The sequence below is a fragment of the Propithecus coquereli genome, unplaced genomic scaffold (assembly GCF_000956105.1).
Source record: "Propithecus coquereli isolate 6110/MARCELLA unplaced genomic scaffold, Pcoq_1.0 Scaffold2, whole genome shotgun sequence".
Lineage (NCBI taxonomy): Eukaryota > Metazoa > Chordata > Mammalia > Primates > Indriidae > Propithecus > Propithecus coquereli.
In genome coordinates this window covers 7,185,963-7,211,586 of record NW_012144966.1, presented here as the reverse complement: position 1 = coordinate 7,211,586, position 25,624 = coordinate 7,185,963, and the positions used below count along the sequence as shown (strand labels likewise).

Sequence of the window (25,624 nt, the reverse complement as noted above, 5' to 3'; positions counted from 1 at the left end):
CGTGGGCTGCGGCCGGAGTGAGCGAGACCATCTGCCGGGCTGCACGGGGGAGAGCGGGCTGCGTGCATGGGGAAAGAGCCAGCTAGGGGCCACAGCTGCCCTTCTCCGCTCGCCACTTCCCTCAGGCCTCGTGCACTGGGAGTCTGAAGGTTCCTTGAGTGCCTAGAGATGCCTCTGCCAGAATCCCAGCTTGGGGATGGCCGGCGGCGCCCCCCGCCCGAGGCCGCGGTGGCGGCGCCGCGACCCCGCCCTCCCGCGCCTGTCCTTCCCTCGGCTCCCAGCCTTTGCTGGGCGCCAGACCCGGCCTCGCCGTCCGGCTGCTCGCCTGCTGCGGCTTGTCACCCCCGGGGTCCCAGCCTTCGTGGGCTGGGGCCGCCGCCGCCGCGGCAGGACGGGGAGGCGGGCTATGGCGTCCTGCGTGGGGAGCCGGACCCTGAGCAAGGATGATGTGAACTACAAGATGCATTTCCGGATGATCAACGAGCAGCAAGTGGAGGACATCACCATTGACTTCTTCTACCGGCCGCACACCATCACCCTGCTCAGCTTCACCATCGTCAGCCTCATGTACTTTGCCTTCACCAGGTGAGGCGGCGGGCCGCGCGGAGGGCGCGCCCGAGGCGAAGGGAAGAGGCGGGCGGGAGGAGGTAGCGAGGAGGATGGCCCGGCGTGGCTCTGGAGTGAGGAAGCGGGCTGACTGCTCCGCGCACACACTGGCAGACCCGTCGCCTACGCGGCTCCTCCACCCGCCAGGTGTCTCGCAGCACACCAGCCTTCTCCCCCAAAACCCCACGCTCCATCTCTCAATGCCACTTCTCCCATAGAGCGCCTCCGGTTACACCAGGAACACACGCGAGTCTCTTAGCACGATCGCCCCTCCCCCCCCGCCCCGGCACTCAGCGTCGCTCCACACACATCACGACACCGGCCCCTCCTCTGCAGCCGCTCCAGCCCCCGTCCCTACCCATCACACCGCATGAATCATCTCGTATGCACCACTTTCAGCACACACCACTACACACATAAAACACCCCATTCCACAGCGCCTGCACACACTATACACAGGCCCAGGACGTAACCTAGATCCCTTCCTGTGGGACTCCTCCAGTATTTAGCTCTACCCGTAACGCACAAAAAATGCACATGTGGAGTGCACCACAAGATCTTTCCTGTGCAGCACCTCCCGTATGCATTGCACAGAAATCATCTAGCATAACCCTTCTCCCAGCCTCGAACACTACCTTCTGTACCACAACACAAACTACCACTCTAAACGCACACATCACAGCGGACCTTCCTATCTAGCACGGCCCAATAATCATCACCTTCTATGAACAGACACCAGCCCAGCACATGTCAGACAGTGCACCCACCCTCCCGGCTCATCACCTAACAAACATGCTGAAGTGAGATCTTGTCAAGCAATTTTAATGATGCCTGGTGAATAGTAAACACTATGTGTTAAACAAATGAAACATATAAACCTCACACGACATAACACGACTCTCTTGTTCCCCTGAAAACATACACACATGTTCAAAGCACCTCTAATATATACCTGTTTGTAGGAGCTGCTCTACCTGACTTTTGAACACATCATGTAACATCATGTAACTCTATGGCACTGCACCTGTGGCCCCTCATCCCCAACCCAGGGAACTAATTAATCCCTGGTTCATATGGTGTATATACCATGGTTCCTACTTATAAGGATTTATATTTTCTGAATGAACCTCTTCAAAGAATGGAAAGTCATGCCTACTTCACCATTATGGCTTAAGAGACCAACCTAGAACAGTGTAGTTTTGGAGCCAGACTGTTGGTTTCAAAACTGGCTATGTGTCCTTGGTTAAATTACTTAACCTTGCTCTGAGCCTTAGGGGCCACACCTATAAAATGTGGATAAAATATGTATTTACGTTATATGGGGTTAAGAAGACTAAATGACTATGTGTGAATGCATTTAGCAGAGTACCTGGTATATGATGGATAACTCATTGTCAGTTACTTTTCTCCTGGTATTTTTATCCAAGAATCAAGATTCTCAGTCAGGGTCAGCAGAAAATGTCTAGGAGTATATATCTGGTGGTCACAAGGTTTGAGAGAACTTCTGGTATTTATTTGGGAGGGGGGAGTTAAAGGATACTAAATGTGTTGCAACATACGTGACAGCATTGTACAACAAAAAATGAATTGTCTCCTTCGTCTCCTACACACAGGCTCGCGCACACACACTCACAATGCCAGTGGTGCCTCCCTTGGAAATCACTGTAATTTTTCAGATTTTCGTAAAACTAATGTCCTCCCACATCACACTTGTTCCTGACCTCCATAATTCATTTGACTCTTGATTCTCGTTATGTAAGTGTTTATCTATTCACATGAATCTACCTAAAGGTATAAAGCACAAGCAACAATTACTTACGCTTTAATGTTGGAGGGATAGTGCCACTATTATTGTAAAGTCAGTCTACTAGTGCTGCAGTAGGGTATGGCCAGACCTTCCCGTAGTGTCTGACCAGATGTACCTCTAGCTTTGGAGAGAAATCAGTCTTGTTCATAATTATGGTTGCCCTCAAATACTTCGTTATGTTTCCTGATTTTATCACTTCATAGCTATGTGGCCACTTAATTTTGCTAAGCCTCAGTTTCCTTATCTGTATGTAAAATGAAAATACCAATACTAATACTTCATAGGATTATCTGTCAGAGTAAATTAATCTTTTTAGATGATCTGTGGTTAGCTCAGTGTATGGCAAATATTAAGCACTTAATAAACATAAGTTGTTATTATTATGATTTCATTATATTCTAATGCCTTCTAAATTATATTTGTTCTTAAATGAGGATGTAGTATGCTCTGTAATTGAGAAAAAAGATAAAGGCATTGGAAAATGGACATCGAATAACATACATGCTTGTTTCATGTTAACTTCAGTTTAACTTCATCTAATGTATGGGTTGGAAATGATGGAATTATGGAGTTTCTTTGGAAATTAGAAAAATAATTATGGTATTTTATTTTAAGTAATGAGGAGCAAGAATGAGCAATTTCTTTCAACTTTTATCTCCAATATTATTGTAGGCCCTTTCAAAATAGATTTCTCTTCCTCTCTTCTAATATAGAAAGTCTCATTCTTCTGAAATTTCCCTTTTACACCATATTCTGCCAAGGCAGTCAATAAATTAGAGCAGTGAAAGTATAAGAAATGAATATGAATTTTAACAGCTTGCCAAAAGTAATAGAAAAACCATAATCTGAACCTCAGACTATGGCCTTTTCCAAAAATAACAATTTTATTTCTTCTGCTAATTTCATAAAGAAATGGAAATCACACAATGAGGAATTACAATAACAAGTTTCACCATATATAAAATCATAAGCACCATTAATAGAATTACTACTCACTGTATCTTACTCACTTTTTGTAATGATTTGTGACTCTTTTAAGTGTGACATTACAATGATAGCTCAATCATCCTCTATAAAAAGTAATGACCTCTTAAATGAAAATTATTCATTCTGTGCTCTTTTGTAATGATTATCTCTAGTACCTTATACTTATTTTATACTTATTTTGGTTGGATAACTGTTCGGTGCAATTCTTTCAGTAAAACTTTTAAAATATGTCTTAACGTTTGTTTTGCAAAGACTATTTGTCTAAGAGAACAAGAAGATGGAATACTTTGAGGGTGTCATCAGTATGTGAGAAACAGTACCTGGGGAATGTCACATGCTGTGGAGACCCAGCAAGAATTTAGGATTACAAAAGATTAGATACTTTACACAGAAGTCTGAGACAAGTTTGGATTTGTCAAGTAGTTCTTTTGTTAGATGGCAACTAGGCCAACTCACTGTTAAATCCTAGTGTTTAAATCTCCTGTTCCTATCACCATCATTAAAGATAAAGTCAGATGCTACCTAACCATTTCCCTATTTGAAAAAGCTCATTTTGCCACATTTTGGAATAAGTATTTTTATACATTAGATGCTTAGGCATATGTCTTATAAATTTCTTCAGCCAAAGTGGGGCAAGGAAAACCTTTGTCTCAGGTTCAAAGTATGATAATTACTGAGGTACCCTTATATTGACTGTGCTGTCAGAGGTTGGTAAACTTGGAAATGATGAATGGTCTTAGTTTCAAAAACTCAAGCTTTAGATTCAAAAATACCAGAATCTACTAACTCACATTCAAAGAAGCCTACCTCCCCTTAAGAGGCACCTGCCATTAAACAGTGGAATCAGCCTCTGTTAGCAGTTGACCAACAAAAAATCATTACTTACCTAGAGGAGATTGCCTTCCTGCAGATTGCTGTACCTAAGTGATTATCAATTTGTCTGTGCTTGGTTTCTCCCAGATACAGGACTGAGGAGACAGACTAGGGCAGGGAAATAGACAGACTTTTGATTTATTTATTTAATTTATTTGTTATTAATGGCTTTTACTTAATTTCCCTTTTTGGCTTTGGAACTCCAGTTAGCCATCATATCATTGGGCCATATATCTGGCCTTCTGTGTCACTTTGCTTATGGATACTTGCCAGCCTTCCCTGTTCTTTCCCTTTCGACCATATAAATTCCCATTAGAAAACGTCTCCTGATACTGCTGATTCAGATGTCTTGGTCCTATTTCCTTTATATACATCATGTTCTTTTTCTCTCAATAACAGAAGCCCTGGATGTCCTTGTTCCTTGACACCAGCAATATTAAGTAATCTTCTTTATCGACTGTGTTCTGGAATTAAACCAGCCCTGGAGGTGAACAAAGCGTTGCGTTAGGTTGCACCTGGGGTCCAGTTAACTTTGATCTTTAACATTCCTCTTCCCCAGGTACTATTTGAGTCATATTTTTTATTGGACTTAAGCATCTTTTTATGTCTTTTCCTTTACTTATTTCTGGTGTTTTATGTCCCTAATAAGATTATAAACTTATTAAAGGGAAAAGTGTGCCATATATTTCTTTGAGGTCTTTTTTAGTGAATGGGCACTTGGATGACTCAAATATTTGTCCTAGATGGTATCTTACCCCAGAGAGATTATGTATCTAGGAATTGCTGCCTCTCAGACTCACTCCTCTTTAATAAACAGCCTTACTTCAAGTTGGTCTGTTTTTTGAATAACTGTGTTTAGCATTTTAGATATAATTTTATTACCAAATGTAATACAATTTATCCTGTGATGTAATCCCTATTACCCCAGATTTCTATAGGGAAGTTAGCAGTTTTTCAGTCTCATCTAATCCCAAAATCAAAACTAGCCTGGTGAGCCTGGATTGCTCCCTCAGCCCTGGCATCTGTGTAATTCAGTTCAACAGTCCAGGTTCCCTCTAGTCCAGGTCTCTGCTGACCTGAAGGTCACCACCTAGTTTATCTTGAGCAGGTCTGATTGGGCCTTTATAGCTTTTAGGGCTGTTCTCCTCTTTCCATTCCCAAGGCTTAGCTCAACAGACCACCGACCCTTTGGGATAGCAGGCTCCTAGGCCTCGACACCACCTCCCTCTAGTGCATCCTCCACTGCTGCCCTTGTGATCTTTTTAAGACACAATTGTGATCCCCTCTGTGCTGTGCATACGGTCTTGCACTGGATGCCCACCACCTGTAGGAAAGTGCTAGCTGGACTGTTAAGGTGCTTTGTTACAGAGCAGGTCTTCTTCCCCCACTTTACCCCTCCTGCCCTGCACACACCCCCCAAGCAGGCCCAGACAGCTCACTGGCCCCACACCCAGGCTCCTCCTTACCCCCTCTACCCCTGCTCCCAAGAGCCCTTGGCATCTTTCACAAGCTATTTGGATGGTTCTCCTTGCAGACTTCTTTCTTGATATTTCCAAGAAGCACAGAGGAAGAAATGTTTTCTCTACTTCCAAATACCTTATATCGTTATAATATGTGTTTATGTAGCTCATGTTGTTATATTTGTTTCTATGTCAATTTCTTCAGGCCAGATATCTTAATCATCCCAGGATAGGCACCTAGTAAGTGCTAGATGAATGGAATCCATGAAATCATTTCTCCAATAAGGACTTTAAAAAATATCAGCCTTCTCCTTTGGTTGATATCTCAGCTATAAATCTTGACAAGGATCTTAACTTTCTATAAAATGAAATGAATGAGGTATTAAAGATAATACCAAAGCTAGTTAACATCTGTCTACCTCGTAACCTGGGATTAAATTTTCCACTGGAAGAGAGGATCCTTAACAGTGACTGATCTCCTAAACTTGACCCTATATGTCTCTGTTTCAAGGACTCATATTAAAGGTAATGAAGGAGAAGATAGGAGAGGGACAATTAACCTAGAAGCCTTAGGAGTCATGGTAAAGGCTAGACATTCCTGGCTGCCTGGCCCCAGAGAGAAAGCCTTGTCTCAAAGGTTGTGTGCAAGTGAATGGAGTTTGCTTTGGTTTCCGGAAGTCTCTGCGTCTACTGCCCGTAGTCAGATACTAAACTGACACAAATCGGGGTCCAAAAGTTCTTTTGAGTGTGAACTTTTTTCTTTTTTTTAAACTCAGGACTTTCCTTACACTTTTCTTGCTTTTAGGACATTCTCTGTTTGAGTAGTTCCCGATACTAGTTGAAAATGTTCTGCAGAAGGAGCCAAGGTGTTGGGGCTTTTAGATATTTGCTGATGGTCTCAAGAAGCCTCTAGCTAACCCTCTGCAAGGGGTCGGGAAAGTCACAGTCAGTGGACCCTGTGGGCCCGGCTGTGATTCCCTCCTCATGTTACCCGCTCCTCTTGGCCCACTCTGCCACACCATCTTGCTCATTCTCGCCACCCGCTGTACTGAGGATGTCTGCTGTATGCCAGGCATTGTGCTGGGCACCAGAGGGACCTTGGGGTAACATGGTGGGACCTGTGTCCTGTGGAGCTTCAAGTACGCTGTTATCTTAAGCTATACATTCACTGTTTTCACTGTATGTGGTCACTGCTACCCAGGCACACTTCAGAAGCACCTAAGTTGAACAGAGAGGGAAGAAGACTTTGCCTCCCTAAGCTGGTATGTTTTGTGTCATTATTGGAGAATAGAGCAATCTTGACCAAGAGCCAGCATTCCAGAAGCCCTGGCATCTACCTCCACTCTGCCTCTATTTGTATGGAACTGTGGGCAAGATAAACCAAGAATTTTATTTTCCTCATCCTTCAGGCAAAGATAGTACCTGCTGTGCCTTCCCCCACAGAACTATTGGGCAGTTAAATAAAATACCCACTGTGACAGTTCTTTGGAAAGTTCAGGGCCCTGCAGACTGAGACATTTTGTTGTTAGTTGCTGTAGTAGACTGAGGAAAGAAGTCAGGGAACTGTCACAGCATCATGATTGAAAGATTAATGTATTTTTATTTTTTGTTGCTATAAAACAGAATGTCTCATTGAGTGAGAATCCTGAGGCCAGGAAGAGTCAAGATGAGTAGTGGGCAGTGCAGACCACTAGTCATGAGAAGTGGGAACCATGTTGTACCCTCACAAAGCCTTGGAAGACAGTAACCACTCCACCAAAGGGGCCAGTCACACATGAATACCCCAATTAGGGCTATGTTTTTTAGTTTGTCAGGTTAATCAGAGACAGCTCCTGTAAATAAAGACTTTTCTTTTATGGCAGGGCTATACTAAGGTAATGACTCTGTTTTATGTCTCATTGTCCTTTGTATTAGGAGCTACTCAAGAATAAGGGCCATGCTTGTTCATTTGAGCCCAGCATAATCCCTACCCAATGGTAGGCATTAACTAGATGAAGGAATGAGTGGCCATAAACGAAAACTATTCAAATGTCATGAACTCATAATGACATTTCCTCTGTGCCAGACACTGTTCTAAGAGCTCTACACGTGTTAAGTTTTTTAATCTTCACACAACCCTTTGCGGTGGAACTATTATTATCCCCTGTTTACTGAGGAGGAAACTGGGGCACAGAGAGGTTAAGTAATCTGCCCAAGGTCACACAGGCTGGCAATCTGAGCCTAGTCTGTACATGTAGTCACCACATTGTATGGCCTCCTACAGGGGGAAGAATTTGAACTTTGGAGCCAGCCCCCTCAGTAAAATGTAGATTATGATCATTTCCCCCTTTAGAGTGTCATGAAGATGAAGCTAGCTAACAGGCAAAGCAGCTAGCATGCTCAGTGAAGCACAGGACATAGCAGTTGTCCACAAGTACTAGTTCTTGTTTCCTAATTTGGGGTTTCTGGAGTCACTAGCGTGGACTTTGCAGCTGAGTTCCTTTCCATGCTTAAGTATGGAAAATTTCTGTATACCTCAGCGTACAGTTAAATCTCTGGATTATTTGGGGTTTAGAGAGGATGGACTCACACCAAACCTTACAGAATAGCCCTGCTTGCTCAGTTTGCCATGTGGCCAGTGGGTGTTAGACATCCTCATCTGTCAGGAGTTCAGTTCATTTGTGCACCCACCACTTGTAAGGTGCTGTTCTAGGTGCTGTGTGTACACCCTCTCTGCTCTCCAGAAACTCACATTAGAGTAGGGCACGGGGGCCTCTAGTCTAATAGGACTCAAGTTTCTTTTTAAGCTCCCTTTCCCCACCTGTCAATCTGTGATTGCAGAAGTTCCATCTTCCTGTACTGTATATTTTCAGTTTATCTAAAGACCTCACTGTCCATCATTATTACATTTTTTCTAATTAGATAAATATAAAACTGCCAACTTTTCAGACCCACTGCTATTTTATTCAGTTTAATTGACCTTTTTTCCCCTGAAATTAGGCCATCCATTTCATCCTCTTTTCCTAGTAAAATTGCTCACAACTTACAAAATTGCCCTTTCATTGGTTTTATATCTTTATTACTGATCTCAGGTTATAAATTTAGTGTCGATATGTTTTCAACCATTTTAACTAAAAGATAATTTTAAATAGAGACTGATTCGCTGATTTGCCATAGCTATTTATTTAATTAAAATTATAATTGATGTTTTAGAAAAGAATGATGTATTCACGTTGCTTGATATCCAAGATACACCAAAGAGTATGTGGTGAAAAGTCCACCTCCTTGCCTCTCCCCAGTCCTCTGTTTCTCCTCTTTGGAGAAAACCGTGTCACCGTTTCTTGGGTCGATTTCTGGAGACATTCTATGCAGCTATAAGCAAAAATTGTAAGTTATATTTCCATACACATGTCCTCCTTTTTGCACAAATAGTTGCTTATTATACCCACTGTTCTGCAATTTGCTTTATTTACTTCAGTATATCTCTTAAATTATTCTGAATCAGTTGATCTTTTTTTTTTTGTTAAAGAGATGGAGTCTCACTCTGTTGCAGAGGCAGGAGAGCAATCGTAGCTCACTGTAGCCTCACATTCCTGGGCTCAAGCGATCCTCCTGCCTCAGCCTCCCAAGTAGCTGGGACTACAGGCATGAGCCACTGCTTCCAGCTAATTTTTTTATCTTTTTGTAGGGATGGGGTCTCTCTGTGTTGCCCAGGCTGGTCTTGAACTCTTGGCCTCAAGCGAGCCTCCTGCCTCTGCCTCCCAAAGTGCTGAGATTACAGACATGAACCACCATGCCTGGCCTAAATCAGTTAATTCTTAAAAAGCTTTCTTACTCTTTTTATGGCTGCCTGGTTTACCATGGTTGAGACTGGACCATAATTTATTTAATCAGTTCCCATTTAGATTGTTTCCAATCATTTGCAAATGCATGTAATGTCGCAGTGAACAACCTGGGACATATGTCATTTTTGCATAAATAAGAATATATCTGGAGAATAAATTCCCAGAAGAATTGCTGAATCACAGGGTATATGCATTTGTAAATTTAATATATTGCCAAATTGCCCTCCCTAAACTACTTCAAGTAGTTTAAATTTATACTGCCACCAGCAGTATATGAGAGTGCCTCTCTTCCTGTTTCTTCGTATCCTCACCAGCTCAGTCATTAAATTTTTACCTTTATGAATAAGATAGATTTAGAAACTGGTCTCCATGTTTTTTTAACTTGTCCTTCTCTCGTGAGTGAGGTGGAGCATCTTTTCATTTGTCTGAAAGCAACTGGATTTTTTTACTCTGAACAGATTCTTCACATTCTTTGTCCACTTTTCTGTTAGTTTTTCTGCATCAATTTATTGTTTTTTCTGTAAATTGATTTTGGGGAAAGTGCTTTGTATATTAGGGAGATTAGCCCTTTGTCTTGATATGAGTTGCAATTTTTTTCCCCAAGTCAATCACTTTTCCTTTGATTTTATTACTGATTTCTTTGCCATGCAAATTTATCAGTTTTTTTCCTTTATGACTTTCGGGTTTTATGTTATACATTGGAAAGGTCTTCCTCACTTCATAATTGTTGGTTGCTTTGTTTTGTTTTGTTTTGAGGTTTTTTTGTTTATTTGTTTTTTAATTCTCCCATCATTCCTCTAGTACTTTTTTTTTAACCTTTAATTTTTTAAATCATCCAGAATATATTTTAGTACAAAGGATGAGTTAGGGAAACAACCTTCTTTTCCCACACAACAGTTACTAATTTCAGCCTTGCTTTTAATTTGTAACTTACATATTGTGTACCCTGTCAAAGCCTCTTAAACCATCCCTGGGCCTCTAACGTGAGTCTGACTGATTTAGGATGACAGATAATTTTTTCATGAGGCAGCTTGGCTTTGGGGGAAGATCCGCAACTTCAATGTCTAGCAGACCTGGTTTTGAATGCTGACTTTGCAACTTCTTACCTGCTCAGGCGAGTTACTTAACCTTCCTGAGCCTTTGTTACCTCATCTGTAAAATGTGATTGAGAATATCCCATTTTGCAAATTGGTTGTGACTATTAGAGATAATGTTTATAAATTGGCTGGTCAGTGCCTGGCACACAGTAGATACTTGATAAACAGGCGCTATTATTACTGTCATCGTCATTACCAATATCAGTAGTGGGATGTTGGCATGAATGGGGACATTGTGTGCCTCTTGTGCAGCCAGCCATTCTCCAGTAAAAGGTGGTGTTCCTGGAAATTGGATGTGGGGCTTCCCTACCTAAGCCAAAAGGCATCACAAGTACCCTAGTAATGATCAGCCTGGCATTTTTAGGACCACGTTTATAACCTCTGGACAGATGTTCAATTGTTAGAGTGTCCATTAAAATAAAATTGCACTTTGCTGGAAGTTGAAGCCTGTCTGATTCTGTAATTTGGTTTTTTAATCAGGTCTATGAAGTTAACCGAATTAGTTTGTTAATGCTATTTGGCCATACAATGACCTAAGAAACATAGTATAATTTGTATAATCTCTTATTTCAGAACCTGTATTCAGTCCTGTCATATGTCTAGAAATTATTTAGTTGAGTGCAGAAACTTGGCAGCCTGAACAGAAGTTGAGATCTAAATTAACTTCTGTTTTAAACAAACAGTTTAGGACTTAGTTTTTAACTAAGTAATTCATTATTGTTTCATGTCACACCTCCTCTTTATGTATTTTGATCCTTGACATTATTTTTCTGTGCAAATTTGGTTTTCTTCTAAGATACTTTTTGCCCTCTTACTTTTTATTCAGTGATGCTTAATCTTAATTTAATATTTATCTTTTGAAAGCTCTTTCACTGCAGTTGTTCCCCAGATAAACTCAAGTTCTTTTATCATTTTTACATTTATTGCCACTAATCTCATTGCCTCTAAAATATCTGCTTCCATTTTGTTCCTTATCATATTTTCTGCCTACTCATCCTAAATTTTTTAAAAACTGAAATGTTGAACTTCTCTCTCCCAAGATTCTCAATAATTATCAATAATTCAGAAAATCTTCTCCTTACTATCTTACATTTCTGTTTTCCCTCTTTTATTTGCTTCTCTTGAGCTCCAAATGTGTTACTAGCCTTTTCTTTTTTTTTATGTGAACTGTCAAAGCATAGTTCTTTTCCAGTATCAATGTTAAGAAAACTCCAATGTGGGAAATTTTACTTGGTTTTACACAATAAATTTCCTCCCTAATACTAATCAGTTCACAAGTATCTATTGAGTGCCTACTATGTGCCAGGCTCTGAGAAGACAAGTGAATAAATTCCCTGCTTCAAAAGTTTACTTCCTACGGGGAAGACAGATACCATGCAAACCAGCAAATGGAGTCATTTCGGTCCCTGGGGTTCTGGAGGAGACAAATGACCAGGCACAAGAGGAAGATGCACGTTACCGTTTTTACAATTCTTTTGCCTCTAGTCTGATTTTACTCTTGTATTTTGTTTTCTCTTGGTTTTTTAAAACTTTTTTTTTGCTGTTGCTTTCTCATTACCCAGCATTTCCAGCCCCCCATTCCCATGCCTCCCTTCGATGGCCATCTGCCCACTGAGAATTGATTAGATGATCTCATTGCATTGCTTCTTCCCTATAATCTTATGCTGCTTTTCTGATTCCTGAAACATTTCTTTGCTACGTTCTATATTGTGAAGGTCATCTTTAGTTATTCTTAAAACCAAAATGCATTTATCTAAAATAAACCTTATCTTTTGACATCCTGGGGTTGTTTTGTTTATTTGTTTGTTTGTTTTTTTAAAGAACAGTGATTCTCAAATGCATATCTGAGTATAACGTGTATTGATACGTAAGGTTGGCAATCGTCTTTCTTGTAAGAGTTGGACTTTGTCATGAGATGTATGATTGTAGGAAAGACAGTGAATAGTAAGTAGTGTGTGTAATTTTGCTTAGCAAAATAGATCTAGCAGTCCTCCAGTTTTTAGAACAGGAAAATCTTGCTCTTTCTAGGTTTTTGATTTAGATCTGAAAATGAATACTCAGTTGTATTTTCTGTTTTCAGGGATGACTCTGTTCCAGAAGACAACATCTGGAGAGGAATCCTCTCTGTAATTTTCTTCTTTCTAATCATCAGTGTGTTAGCTTTCCCCAATGGTAAGTAATGTAATGCGTTATCACATTTTTCCTGTGTGTTGTCTCCTTCTGGTGTTCTGGGGGTTTTTTTGTTTGTTTGTTTGTTTTCGAGGTGCGCGTCATCTAGAAGATGAAGCTGGAAGATGGAGTGAGAGAATAAACTGTAGTGGTTGGGGCACGGGCTCTGGAGGCAGACTGTCCATTCTGCCCCTTGCCAGCCCTGTGGCCCTAGGGATGCCCCCTAGTCATTAAGAGTGCTTCTGATTCCTTCTGAAAATGGAGATAACAGGGAGGTACTGTTGTGAGGGTTAATTATTTTATTAATTAATTTATTAATTATCAGTGAGTCGTACAATACTCCGTTAGTGCTACTACTCCTTTTTGCTAAGGACAGGGTCAATGCTGTAATGAGTATTACTTAAATAAATTGTCCTCCCAAGTGATCTTTCACCCCATAAACATTGCATTTGATTACACATTTGGAGCATGAATTTTCATCAGGAAAATTGACAATTATTCCTGTGAATTTTACCCCCCATCATGATTATAGAGTGAGTGAGGCAAACCTTTGTTTAGGAAGCAAGTTTGGTATTCTGCTGTGCTCACAATTCATCTCTTTCCTCTGAATCTGAATTGTTTATTAAAAGTTGATTTTTTTTTTTTTTTTTTTTGAGATAGGATCTTGCTTTGTTACCCAGGTTGGAGTGCAATGGCACCATCACAGCTCACTGCAACTTCAACCTCCTGGGCTCAAGCCATCCTCCTGCATCTGCCTCCTAGCTAGGACTATAGGAGTGTCACCACGCCTGGCTAGTTGATTTATTTCTTCGTCCCTTTCAGTACCTTCTCCCTAGACTATTCTCTGCTTGTTCTCCATAACCATTTCTAAATGCTCACTGTATGTCTTATTTCTTTTACACCTATTATATTTTGAAAATGTCCCAGTCTTTCTTATGGGTTATGCTCCATGGTCCCTACTCAGGTTTTAAATGTCATCCTTTAAGATCTGTTTCTCCTGTATCCTCCTGTGCTATTTAGTAGACTGTCATGTGTAATATAAGAAGCTGATTATGAACGTTATTGGATGCTGCCTGGAAATGTTCCATGGCAAGGCTTTCAGGCTTCCCAAGATAGTGGTAGTGGAATTTTGTTTTGTTTTTTTGCTTCTCTTATGTAGCACTGTGTTTGCAAGAACATAATGGTTTTATTATAGTATATAGCATAGTAGCCTAATAGTTGAGCCAGTGAAACCATGACTCTCTGAATCCCTCAAAGAATGAATTGTTCCAGAAAGCCAGGTTATTTGGGTACTGAATTTAGCTCTCCAACCATTCAAGCTTTTAAATTCAAAAAATCTTTTAATGAAAACCTTTCAATATATGAAAACCTGCCTATCTTATACAGATATGACAGCGATAATTTGGCTTTTCCATGAGGATTGATGGTTCCGATAATGCACAATTATTGGAATATGAAGACAAGATGTACATTATATGGATGGGTCATAGAACGAAGGGGTATTCATCCTGCTATAGAATTTGCTAAGAAAAGTCCCCGATGTCAAACAGTTTTTTGGCTATTTGCCAACTTCCCTTTCCCTCTCATCTCTAACACACAATTAGCATTTTAGGTTTAGAGGAGAGCTTGGGCATTATGCAGCCTGTCCTCTCCTTCAAGGGTGCCATGCTGTGGTGTAGCATCAGTGGCCAGAGTTCCCCTGAACTCTGGAACTTAGCCTTTCCGTACAAAGGTGGCATAAGAATACAACCCAAAGCAAGGCAATGGTGAACTCCATCTCAGGTCAGATACCTACAAAAGGCTGACTGCTACCAAAGCCCCCAGGGAAGGTTTTGGAGCCTTGACAGACACGAGTAGGTGACTATTCAGGTGGTGGTGACTGTTTGCTGACTCCCCCAGCCCCAGGCATTCTGCCTTCAGGAGCCCGTGCAGGTCTGCTGCTTATTTCTCAGTCATCAGCGGGTGCCCCAGCCATTATTGGTCTGTGCCCTCTACTCCTGCTTTTTTCTTATTTCTTCTGTCCCTGTTCTATCTCTGTTTTCTTTCCATATCAGTCAGTGAAAGCATTGGATGTGCATATGTGCTCAGGAAACCCATCAATCCAAATGGATCAATCTATTCTTTAAGTCTTCAGCTTTTATTGGCTGTGTTATTTGTTGCTTAGTTCGCAAGGCTTACTTTTTAATGGCTTTGAAGGTTTATTTTTTGTTCTTTTTTTAAACTTGCTGTTTCTGAGTCCAGATCTATTTTGGAAGTCTGAGCATTCTAACAGATTTGTCTCTCAAGAGCCATGATTTTACAGTCATCCCTTCAGTGAATCTTCAGCAGGAGCTGAGTATTGGGGCTTCATTAGCAGATGTTTTTCTTAAGGTACCAAGGTACTGAAGGTTGGGGGATTAAATGTATTTGACATGATATTTTGTGTGATTTCTGCTGGTTTTTTCTCTGTTCCCCAATGAAGTCTTCTGATCTCCAAAGTTTACTTAACCTGCTCAATCTCTCATTGTGGGCATGTGCTTTTATTTTCATCTTAGAAAGGAAACTGAAGCTTGTCTTATGCTTTTCTTGTCCTAGCTGTGTGGACTTTGTGATACACACAGAGGGGGGAGGACCACAGAGCTCATCTAGCTCAGCCGGCTCAGTCCACCCCTGAGAAAGCTGAAACCCCTGGCCAGGTCCAGCGGCCCTTGCTGTCAGCCTGGTATGGGGCCCGCCTCCACATTTTCCTTCCTCAGTGCTCTTCTGTCATATCTCACATTTTAGGTCCATTGTGATATGTTTTAACTTGGTCTTCCTGCATAATATGTTTCTGTTTCCTTCTGTTTCTCTTTCTTTTACAGTCTCTGGCTTAGAGTGTGGACTTAGTTGGCCTGTACCTAGTGTGCTGTAGATCCTGCAGAAAGTGACTGGTGGTTGAGTCCATGCTCCTCTGTTGCCCACATGTTGGCTGTGACTAGCAGAAGCTAGCACGTTGATCTGAACCTTCTGCTTTCTCATTTTCCTACTCTGTTCCTGCCTTACCACCCTTTGCCCTCCACCCATGCATGTTCATCAGTAGGCAGAACATGCCAAAAATAAGATTTCAGATAGGTAGAGAAAAGAACAATGGCAGTTCAATGTCCTATAGGAGGGACTGGGACATTAGTCAGGGAAGAGAGGACTTATGGGATTCTCTTAAAGTCCTGTGTACATAGCAAACACATTGTGTTACCTAGGTTGTTCTCTAAAGATCCGTTTATTCACACTTTGCATAGATTAGTAAAACTATAACTTTTCCATATGAAAGAATGTTATTGAATAGTTTAAAATCAGGGACGGCTTTGGGAGGTGCCAGTGGAGGTGTAGGAGCAGTGGGCCCCAGGGAAGGGTGCTCCGGGGCAGTGTGGTCTTCCTCTCAGAGCCAGCTCTCAGAGGACCGGCCTCCCCAGGGGCCCGCTGCTGAATGGCTGCTTCTCTGGGTGGAGTATACATGCCTCTGCTCGCCCCAGTCTCGTCACCTTTTTTCCATTCTCCCCACCCTTGGCACGTATTCTCAAATTAGTTAATGAAAATGAATGGAGAAACAGAGCCCCAAACTTGCCTTCTCCTTCAAAAGCAGTTTTGGGAAAGTGCCCGTCGTGGATAGCATGCCCAGAATGATTCCGTTTTGGCAACTTCAGACGCATTTGTCCTTGACCTAGTAAAGGCTGCCTTGCACATTTGCATAGAGGCCTAAGTTTGATTGTGTCTGCATGTCCCATCTCAGATGTGTGAGTTCATATGTACTATCTATGTGGTAGAACTGGTCAACTCCTACAGGAAGGGGCCCCAATGATTCTTTTTGTAGAGTCTAAATAGCAGAGGAGGCCCTTGACTTTCTCTGCAGGGTTTTATAGCAGTCAGGATGCTTTTGGCTACAAGCAGTAGAAAACCCATTCTAAAGTGGCTTAAACAATGAGGACGATGTTTACCTTCTTACGTAACAAGAAATTCTGAGATGGGGTAATTCCAGGCTTGGCTAATTCAGCCGCTCAGTGGCCTGTGAAGACCCAGCTTCCTTGCCCCCTTCTGTTCTGCCATCTTCAGCATGGTGGTCCTGCATTCTGCCCTGACGATCTTCAGATTGCTCCACCAGTGCCAGGCATGTAGTGGCCGGCAGTGTCCAGCAGAAGAGATCATGTCTTTTTGTGCATCTTTTATTTAAGATTGAAGAAACCTTTTCTAGAGACTGCTGGGCACACTTGTCTTCCCGTCTTTTTGACTGGGATTGGGCCCATGTCTCTTGTTCCCGAGCACAGGAATTTATAATACTTAGAGGAGTAGAGATTCAATAGATATTTATTGTCTGGAAGAATGACAGGGGACTAGTTTACCTCCATTGGCTTAGAATTCACCCCTGAGTTATATGAGAGAAGAGTGGACACTCAAAACAAAATTTTGTGTGACAGTCAACAGGGTGAGCGGCAGGATTAGGTTCTAGGGTTCCTACCTTCATCCTATGAATAGACGTGGAGGGAGAGGCCCCAAGATGAGACCAGGGGAAGGAGAGGATCTATGTCCACTTTATTCTGCTTCTCTTCTGCCGTCTTCTCTTTTAGTCTCGTCTGCATTCTCTTTTTGGCTCCCTTAAAAACCTTTTAAAAAATGCTACCTTCATCCCTTTATAGCACTGACACACAAGTGTAAGTGTAATTTTAACTGTACCACCATATCACTGGAGTGAAATTTAGAAACCTATTTGAGTCTCCAGTTGGCTGGGAGATTTCTTTCAACAGGCCCCTTCTGGTGTGCGCTGCCCGCCTCTGAGAGCTCCCATCGTCCTTCTCCACCCGCCCTACCCAAGCCAGCCCACCCCATCCCTAGCTCTCGGCCTGACCACAGCAATCTCTTAGTAAATATACGCTGAATTAGGTAATGAATCCCCGGGAAACAAGTTCACAGAGTGAGCCCTCTCTTCTCCTTTTGTTGTCTGCAAGAGAAACGCCACTCAGCACTTCTTTGAGGTCTTTTGAGAAGAGCGAACTACTAGTATTTTTTCATTTCCCTGAGTTTATCATTCTGTTTGTCCTTCCTCCTCATTTGACTTCTCTGAGCAAAGTTAATGGTAATCATGTCTCCTTGATATCTGAAAGTGATCCAGAAGATTCACCATCTTCTAAATTAAAAAAAAGCAGAAAAGTTCCTCTCTCTCCCAATCTTCTGTCCTCTGCTTCACTACTTTTTCTTATAAAAATGTTTTTTCTTCGGTTTCAAATTTGCTTAGAGACAATCTTTTTTTTAACCTTGGGCCTCTGGCCCAAGGATACAGTGTGTGGCTGTTGGACAGGTGACTTCTGATTTGTGTTAAAAGAATTATACTTCCCTAAGGTTAAGTCCCTTGAACTTAATTTTTCATAGGTGCGACTTTTCCTGGCGAGTTAAGCAATGATCTTATTTTCTAATTTCTAAGCTAGTTTTTTAAATGCTAGCTCTTCTCATGATGAAGACATTTGGTTTCTGTTTCTTTTGAAATTAACCTTGCTGTTAATATCTGATAATTATGTATTCTAGATGGAGGGACTGATATAGTTTTTAAATGTGCCTCTTAAGAAAGCTACAATCTAGAACAAAAACGGTTGATTTCTGCATCTCTGCCTAAGATAACTTCCCCATTTCTCCAGCATAACTCAGAACGTGAGTAGCCGAACCAAGGATCGAAACTCTGCCAGGCAGCTTTTATCAAATCAGATATGAAATATAGATAAGAAGCAGAAACTCCCTGTGGAAAGCACACCATGAGGTGGAGCCCTTTTGTTATTCTCAGAACTGTACCAATAGTCAGAGAGAGAGAAAAGGAACCCCACCTTTACAAGGCCACTGAGAAAATAGTCTGTCGGGAAATCAAGTTAGTGGGGGGGGAAGCATTGAGATGAAGTGAGTGTTCGCAGATGGGATGGGCAGTGCTGCCATGCCGGGCATGGGTGCTATGGAAGGGGGCGCTCATCCTCCGGTGCATCCCCACCCCCAATACAGACACACCCTCAGGATCCTCCAAGGTGACTTGGCTGGAGTAGCCAGTGCGGGTGACCTGGCGAGCATGAGCATCAGGTTTATAATCTAGAAAATGCCAGCCTCACTCTCAATTTTTTTCAAAAATAAAATCATATTTTTAGCAATATTGCTGTCTGGGATGGTAAAGATGGTACTCTTGGTGAGTAATGCTGCTAGAAGGTACTTTTTAAATACTACATTAAAAAAATTCGTGGTTTCTTTTCCGAAGGCCGTGGGCAGTTGTGACAAGCCTCACACTTGGCGGGGAGGCAGATTTGTTGACTGAGATAAAACCTAGATTGGGTTTTGAAGTTAGTTACTGAAAGGGTCGCCTTACGTTCCAGGCCCTTATCTCACTTTTGTAGGCAAAAGATACCAGTGATTCCCCTCACCTGGGTCATGACAGTCCCTGGCTTCCCACACTAGAGGCATCAGTTCCCTGCCCTCACTTAGCTTTTCAATTCCATGTTGTGGTAGCCCCCCTGCCATCCCTTTGCCTCCTTCTGCACCAACTCTGCACTTCCCTAGCTTGTTTTCTCCCCTCACTCTCCTGGCCCTGGAACCAGGCCTGGCGCAACCCTCGGTTTCCTGCTCTGAATCCCCCTCGTCCTGAGCCAGCCCTGTTCTGGTAGAGTTTATAGGAGAGTCCACAGGTGGTCCACATGAGTCTCAGCCTGGGGACATGAGAATCTGACAGAGCTGAGGTGGGATCCTGTGATCTGCATGACCCTGGGCAAGTTCCTTCTGCCTCAGTATTCCGGTCTATAAAGTGGGAATGATGGAGGCACCTTTATCACTGAGTCCTCAGGAAAACTAAGAGATACTGTGGGGGGTGGGGGGTGTCTCCTTCCATAGTCTGGTGCACAGTACATGCTTGGGAAAGTACTGCGGACTCCTATCATTATCATTGCTCTTGAGAATAACACTATATATGTGATTTTAAGTGTTGATTTGGCATAGAATTCTGCTGCAAGCCAAATAATAGGTCATAAAATTTTGGAGTTGAACCTTACAAGAGGAAACCATAGTGAAAGCTGGGGTCCCATGTTATGTCCAAAAGGTTGGTTTAATGGTGTTGATGAAGCAATATTTGCGAGCCAGGCAGCCACATGATGCAGAAGTCATTCACCGTGACAAGTTCAAGAGCTATCACCTAACATCAGGAAAGAAGAGCATTTGGGACAAAAGATCACTTAAAAGATGACAATTTTAGGCATCAGTTTCCCAATGACTTTTGACAAAAGGTGACCATGTTGTGTTACTCGGGAGGGGATTCTGGTTTATATGCTTCACTAGGACTTTCTGAGAAAAGAGCAGCTGATCGAGAAGGAGTGCAGGTATTCTTTATCGTCTGAGCCCTCACTGTCAGAACTTAGAAATCAAACAGATTTGGATGAAATTTTCACTAAATCCCTAACCGTCTGAGCTCTCACCACCTGCCATCCCAAACTGAGGAACCAAACGTATTTGGAAAAAGCAGAATTTCTCGCGAACCGAACTCACCTTCTGAACCGTCACTGTCCAAACTCTGGAACTGAATAAATTTGGATGGTGGAGGATACTTGTAACTAATTTTCATAATATGAATTGATTCATCAAAAGAAAGTAGTTAAAATATGTTTCAGTGTAATCTTTTTGAAAAGATATAGGTGATATTTAGAGTGAATTCCAGAATAAAAATTGCAATGTAATGTTTGGCCCAGACAGGATGCAAAGTTGCAAGCAACAGAAGCTGTCGCTGCTCACTAAAGAGCCTGTTAATTGTAGGAGGGCATAAGGACTAGGCTGCAGGCTGAGCTTCCAGGAGCAGGCACCACCCCTAGAACTGGTCTAAGGAGGACGCCCCAGGGCACATTGGCTATAGTCTGCCCCACTGTCCCTTCTGCAGCAGATTCTGATGGAACTGCCACTGCCGTGATCCCCTGTGCCACCTTAGTGTGAGGATCACCATCCACTACTGCCCCTGCTGGCCTGGGCTGGAGAAAGAGAGAGAGAGAGAGAGAGGAGAGCTCTGCCCACTTCCTTCTACCTTCACCAGCTCCTGAGGCCAAGTCTGGCACCAGTGCAACTGCAGACGAGCCCTAGCTATAAAGAAGGCTGGGAACAAGCTCTGGCACCCCCCGGGGATGTGGAATTCATAACACTGGAAATTCTCTAAGTGTAGGAAGGCTGTTCAAAAGATGTGGGCAGCCCCAAGCAGAATAGGTACCTACTAGAGTACTTTCCCATATTTGCAAGTTGTAACCCTTCGGTCAGTGGTAAATCCATTAGCGGGTCAGAGCCCCGCTTGCTTTCTTCTGCTTTTTTAATGAAATAGAAAGTATTGGTGTATCACTCATAGTAAGGATACATTTTGTCCAGTGAAACTTTTTTCAGTTGTATGGAATCTGCGTCCCTACCTGACCCGGGTAGCCGTGTCAGAGGTGTTTTCTAACCACAGGTTATAATGAGACACCACTGTACTGGTGTGTTCCAGTGCTCAGGGGGTTTGCTCCCGTCTCAACTCACCCTGCTTGTATTCAAAGCAGTGCCTCTCTCTCCTCTTTCATTTTCAGTTAGTCACTCTCTGACACACACACACACACACACACACACACACACAAAGCTGGGCTGTCCAGACCCTCTTTCCACCTGGGCAGCTGGGGAATGACACTTGTTAGTGTGCAATGTGTATTATACACACTCAAAGGCTAGCTTGGTGACCTACTCTCTGTCAAAACATTGTTTCCCTGGGAAATTATGTTCTGACTGCTACAGACGAAGCTTAAAAAAAATCTCTATTGTAGAAATGGGTGCCTGTGATGACTGTGGTGACAGTTGTAACAATGTAGAGAAAACATATCAACCTAGACTTGGACCTCAAAGTATTTATGTAGCAAAAATAATAATAATAGCAGAAAGCTTTTTCTTACCCTTCTCTATATGGAGATCAATAGCACCTTTAGTTTGCGCCTCCTCCGAAACCAGTTCGTTCTAACTTTGTGCTGTCATCTGTCTGCAGGTCCCTTCACTCGGCCTCATCCAGCCTTATGGCGAATGGTTTTTGGTGAGTTTCCATTAGTAGATGTAAAAGTATGTTCTACTTTTAAAAATCTTTTTTTCTGCATATCTTTAATAGCACTTTTACTTACCATTTTACTTTTAAAACTTTATGTAAAAAGCTTTTTACTTTTTTGTGTTCCTAGTATAAATTTTCTATTAAAATTCTTTGACACAAAATAAAATATTAAATTCTCTTGCCTGTGAACTGTTTCAATTCCACTTTCTTATGCCCCTTTCTTATGCTGTTATCTCTTAATGTACACAGGATTTTACTTAAGCAAATATCGCCTGTTTTCCTTTATGCATCTTCACGTTGCTTTTTGCCAGTGCAAGCTCAAGTGCCTCCTGTGAGCACATTTGTCTTGTCAGCACCCAGAAGGGAATGAAAACCCAGCAGTTCAAGTTCTTCAATGTTATGAATGGGAAAGAACTTGGAAACGGGGGGAGTCTTCTGACTCAGAGCCCTAATTTGGACTAAGGTTTATTGATAGCGTATAAATATTGGATATCTTATTTTGACTTGATTTTGTAGTCCAAATAGTCAAATTGCCTGAACGGATTTAAAATAAATCTTCAAAACTTTGGATATTGGCTTCATCTTGCCTAAACAAGACATCAAGTAAATTATTTTAAGTTTGGAAAATGTAAAAAATGTAATCTTATGTAAAAATGTACAAGGATTCTGAAAAATGAGTGTTTTGCTAAAGGCTGCCTATTTTTCTGTCAGCCTTCGAGCTCCTAGGTAACTCTTAATGTTTTTGCGTTTATTGGTGAGCTTTCACTCAGCAACAATTCACTGAGTGTGCTTTGTGCAGGTGCTGCCCTGGGCCGGAGGCTACCAGGGAAAACCAGACAGACAGGAGCTGCCCTTCTACTCAGGGAGGGAGGACAGCTAGTAAACCAACTATTACACAAATCAATAATCTAAACATATCAGGCGTCACGAAGTGTTGGGATGCTAGTGAAAGCTGGGCGAAGTGACAGTGCTTGGGTGGCTGGGGAGTCGTGAGGGAGTAGTGCTTGATCTGAAACTGGCATGCAAATACGGGTCTAAGCCTGCAAAGACTGGGGCAGAGGGGAGGACCCAGGCAAAGGGAAAGACTACTAAAATGCCCCACAGCTAGCAAACACTTGGTGTGTTCTAGGCCAGTGTGGCCCAAGTGTAGTGGACCCAGGGAGAATAGTAACAGCCTGGTCATGGAGTTGGGCCCAAACAGCATCACAGGGGGCTGCGGGCCAGGGTAAGGAGGGACATGAAGACCAGTGGAAGGGTTTTTCCCAGAGGAGTGACGTAATTACATTTACATTTTTAAAAAGATAGTCCTGGCTGTATCATACTTACATCCCATGGACTTAATAGTGCTGCTTGAAGTTGTAAGTTAGAGTTTTTCCTATTTCAAATGACCTATTTAGGTAATGAGCAGGTTTTTTTTTTTCTTGCCTTTTTTGGAAACATGATACCTTTTGATAATCTGATGAGGCCCATAGACCCATTCCAATATATATGCCCATGTACGCCAGATACTACGATTCTGCATGTAGTATCTAGGCTTCACAGACCTCAGAGCCCAGCCAAGAACTACGGTTTAAGAGTCCCTGTGCGACAGACTCTTTCTTTCTGTCTTAAAGTAGTTATTTCAAAAGGATCATAATTTTTTAAAAATGTAGTAGGGGGCATTTAAGGTGAAGATTTGTAAAAACAGCTGCTGCATAAGTGCACATCTAGGTGGTTCTCGTAGCAATGTACCTAAAAGCGTGTGTTCTCTGGGCTCTGGGATGCATGACTGGGGGCTGGCCACACTCCACGCGGGCCTCCCTTGAGCTCCCTCAGGCCTGGAGAGGGGCACTGGTTGGAAGGCCTGGCGCTGCAGTGCTTGCAGTGGCTTTCATGCCAGCCACGGGCGTGCTCTCCTCTGGAGCAGCTCGCTGGAGATTAGTGCTGAGCCAAGCTTGGATGGGCCCTGGGAGCCAAGGTCATTTGTATCACAGTGTCTAAATGTCCTCCATAAACGTTTTACCTCTGATAGCTTCAGCAGAGAGAGAAATGACAAAGCCTCTAGTAATTGGTTTTCTAGTCTTTCTAAAATATATTGCACAGGCTTTTGCCTTCTTAAAGTGTATTAACTTTTCTTTTTAAAATAATATGGGGTAATTCTTAGGATAGCAATTATGATATGATATGACAATAAAATAATGCCTACAAGGGCTAATCTGGAGTGAGAGTCTTGGTTAAATGTCCCTGGGTACCTCTTGAACCTCACACCTGGAGTTCTAAGGTGGCCCCAGACTGGGCTGTCCACACCCAGCCTTGCCTCCTCTGGGCTACTCAGATGGCTTCATGAAGTATTAACTCAGTCATCTTATTTTCCCATTTAATGTAAGATCAAATCTGAAACTTGGCCATGGCCTCCAAGCCCTGACTGTCATTTCAGGGCCACCTCTCTCTGCTCCCCTCTCTGCCAGTGCCCCGGCCATAGTTGGGTCATGGACGTCTCTCTTCAGGGACCGACCTACAAACCTTGTCTCTACTGAAGGTTGCTCGCACTCCTCACACCACCCTCTTTGGCTGCTGGTCTTCCAGGTCTCAGCCCGAGCATCGTCTTCTCTGAGATAGTTTCACTGACCTCTCTCAACCTGAATGAGGACTGTGTATTACGTTCCCTCCTCAGAGGAAATACCAGATTGTAACAGGGGTCTTGGCAGGCTGTGTTACAACATTAGTGTCTGGTTTGAGCAGTGTCATGCAAGGCTAATGTGTGTCGTGTGCTGGCAGTTGCAGATCTCCTAAACTTGAACATGTTTTTATCTCTCAGGACTCAGTGTGCTCTACTTCCTGTTCCTGGTATTCCTGCTCTTCCTGAATTTTGAGCAGGTTAAATCCCTAATGTATTGGCTAGATCCCAATCTTCGATACGCCACAAGAGAAGCAGATATCATGGTACGTACTTGTCAGTGGACTCTTACAGAAATCGCTTGGGTGTAGAAGGTAGTAGACTTAACATTTTGAATTGTTCTTTCTCCGTATTTCCTGCGTAGATATCTAAAAACTAGGTCTCTGGGCAGGTTGCTGAGTTGCATGCTTTTCCACAAATAATACAGTTCAGGGAAATGAAATCCTCTCATGAAGCAAAGGGCTATGCTAGGAAGAGTACACACGTTATCGCCAGACAGCCTTGGGTGTGAATTCTGTCTCCGTCAGACTTTGTGTAAAGCCCTTGTTAGCCTGTTCTCTTTTTTCGTAAGGTGAAAATATTACAGTAATACTTATTTCAGGCGGTATTGTGAAATAAATGAAGTAACATTATCTACGAAGCCTGCTTTGAGCTCTGCCGTGGTGCCCTGAACACATTGGGCTTCAGCCCTGCTTTGTCGGCCTACGCACAGCACTGCTGCCCTGCCTCCTCCGCCCCTGAGGCCATGATCCTTCCCAAGCATGTGCCAGGAAGAGGCCAATTATAAGGATTTAGGCCATTTCATTTATTATTTTTGTTAAACTACATTTAAAGAATTTTATTCTTGGTTAAAACTACTCTGTATTTTGGGTTTACTGGAGAGACTACTGGTATGGGAAAAACAACTGTCTCTACACCCACAGTGAACACTTCTGTGACCAGATGTGTGGATTTTCCCCACACCAACCAGTTCTCCAACTCTGATACCAGTTGGGTATCTTCCAGTTTAATTCAAGTCTGACACTGTTTACTTGGAGTTAGCGTCAGATCCCACAAATTAAGGGCTCAGTCCCACACG

The 25,624-nt window shown here is 42.5% G+C and overlaps 1 protein-coding gene across 1 annotated transcript in view; it reads left to right on the top strand.

The window, feature by feature from the left end:
* Positions 1–257: 257 nt before the first annotated feature.
* The window catches only part of PTDSS1 (phosphatidylserine synthase 1), a 70,745-nt gene continuing 45,378 nt past the window's right edge, over positions 258–25,624 (top strand). Inside the window, exons 1-4 of the mRNA XM_012643640.1 lie at positions 258–585; positions 12,735–12,826; positions 21,834–21,878; positions 24,688–24,812. Coding sequence (XP_012499094.1) covers positions 407–585; positions 12,735–12,826; positions 21,834–21,878; positions 24,688–24,812 — 441 coding nt within the window. The 5' untranslated portion in view covers positions 258–406. The remainder of the gene's footprint in view (positions 586–12,734; positions 12,827–21,833; positions 21,879–24,687; positions 24,813–25,624) is intronic.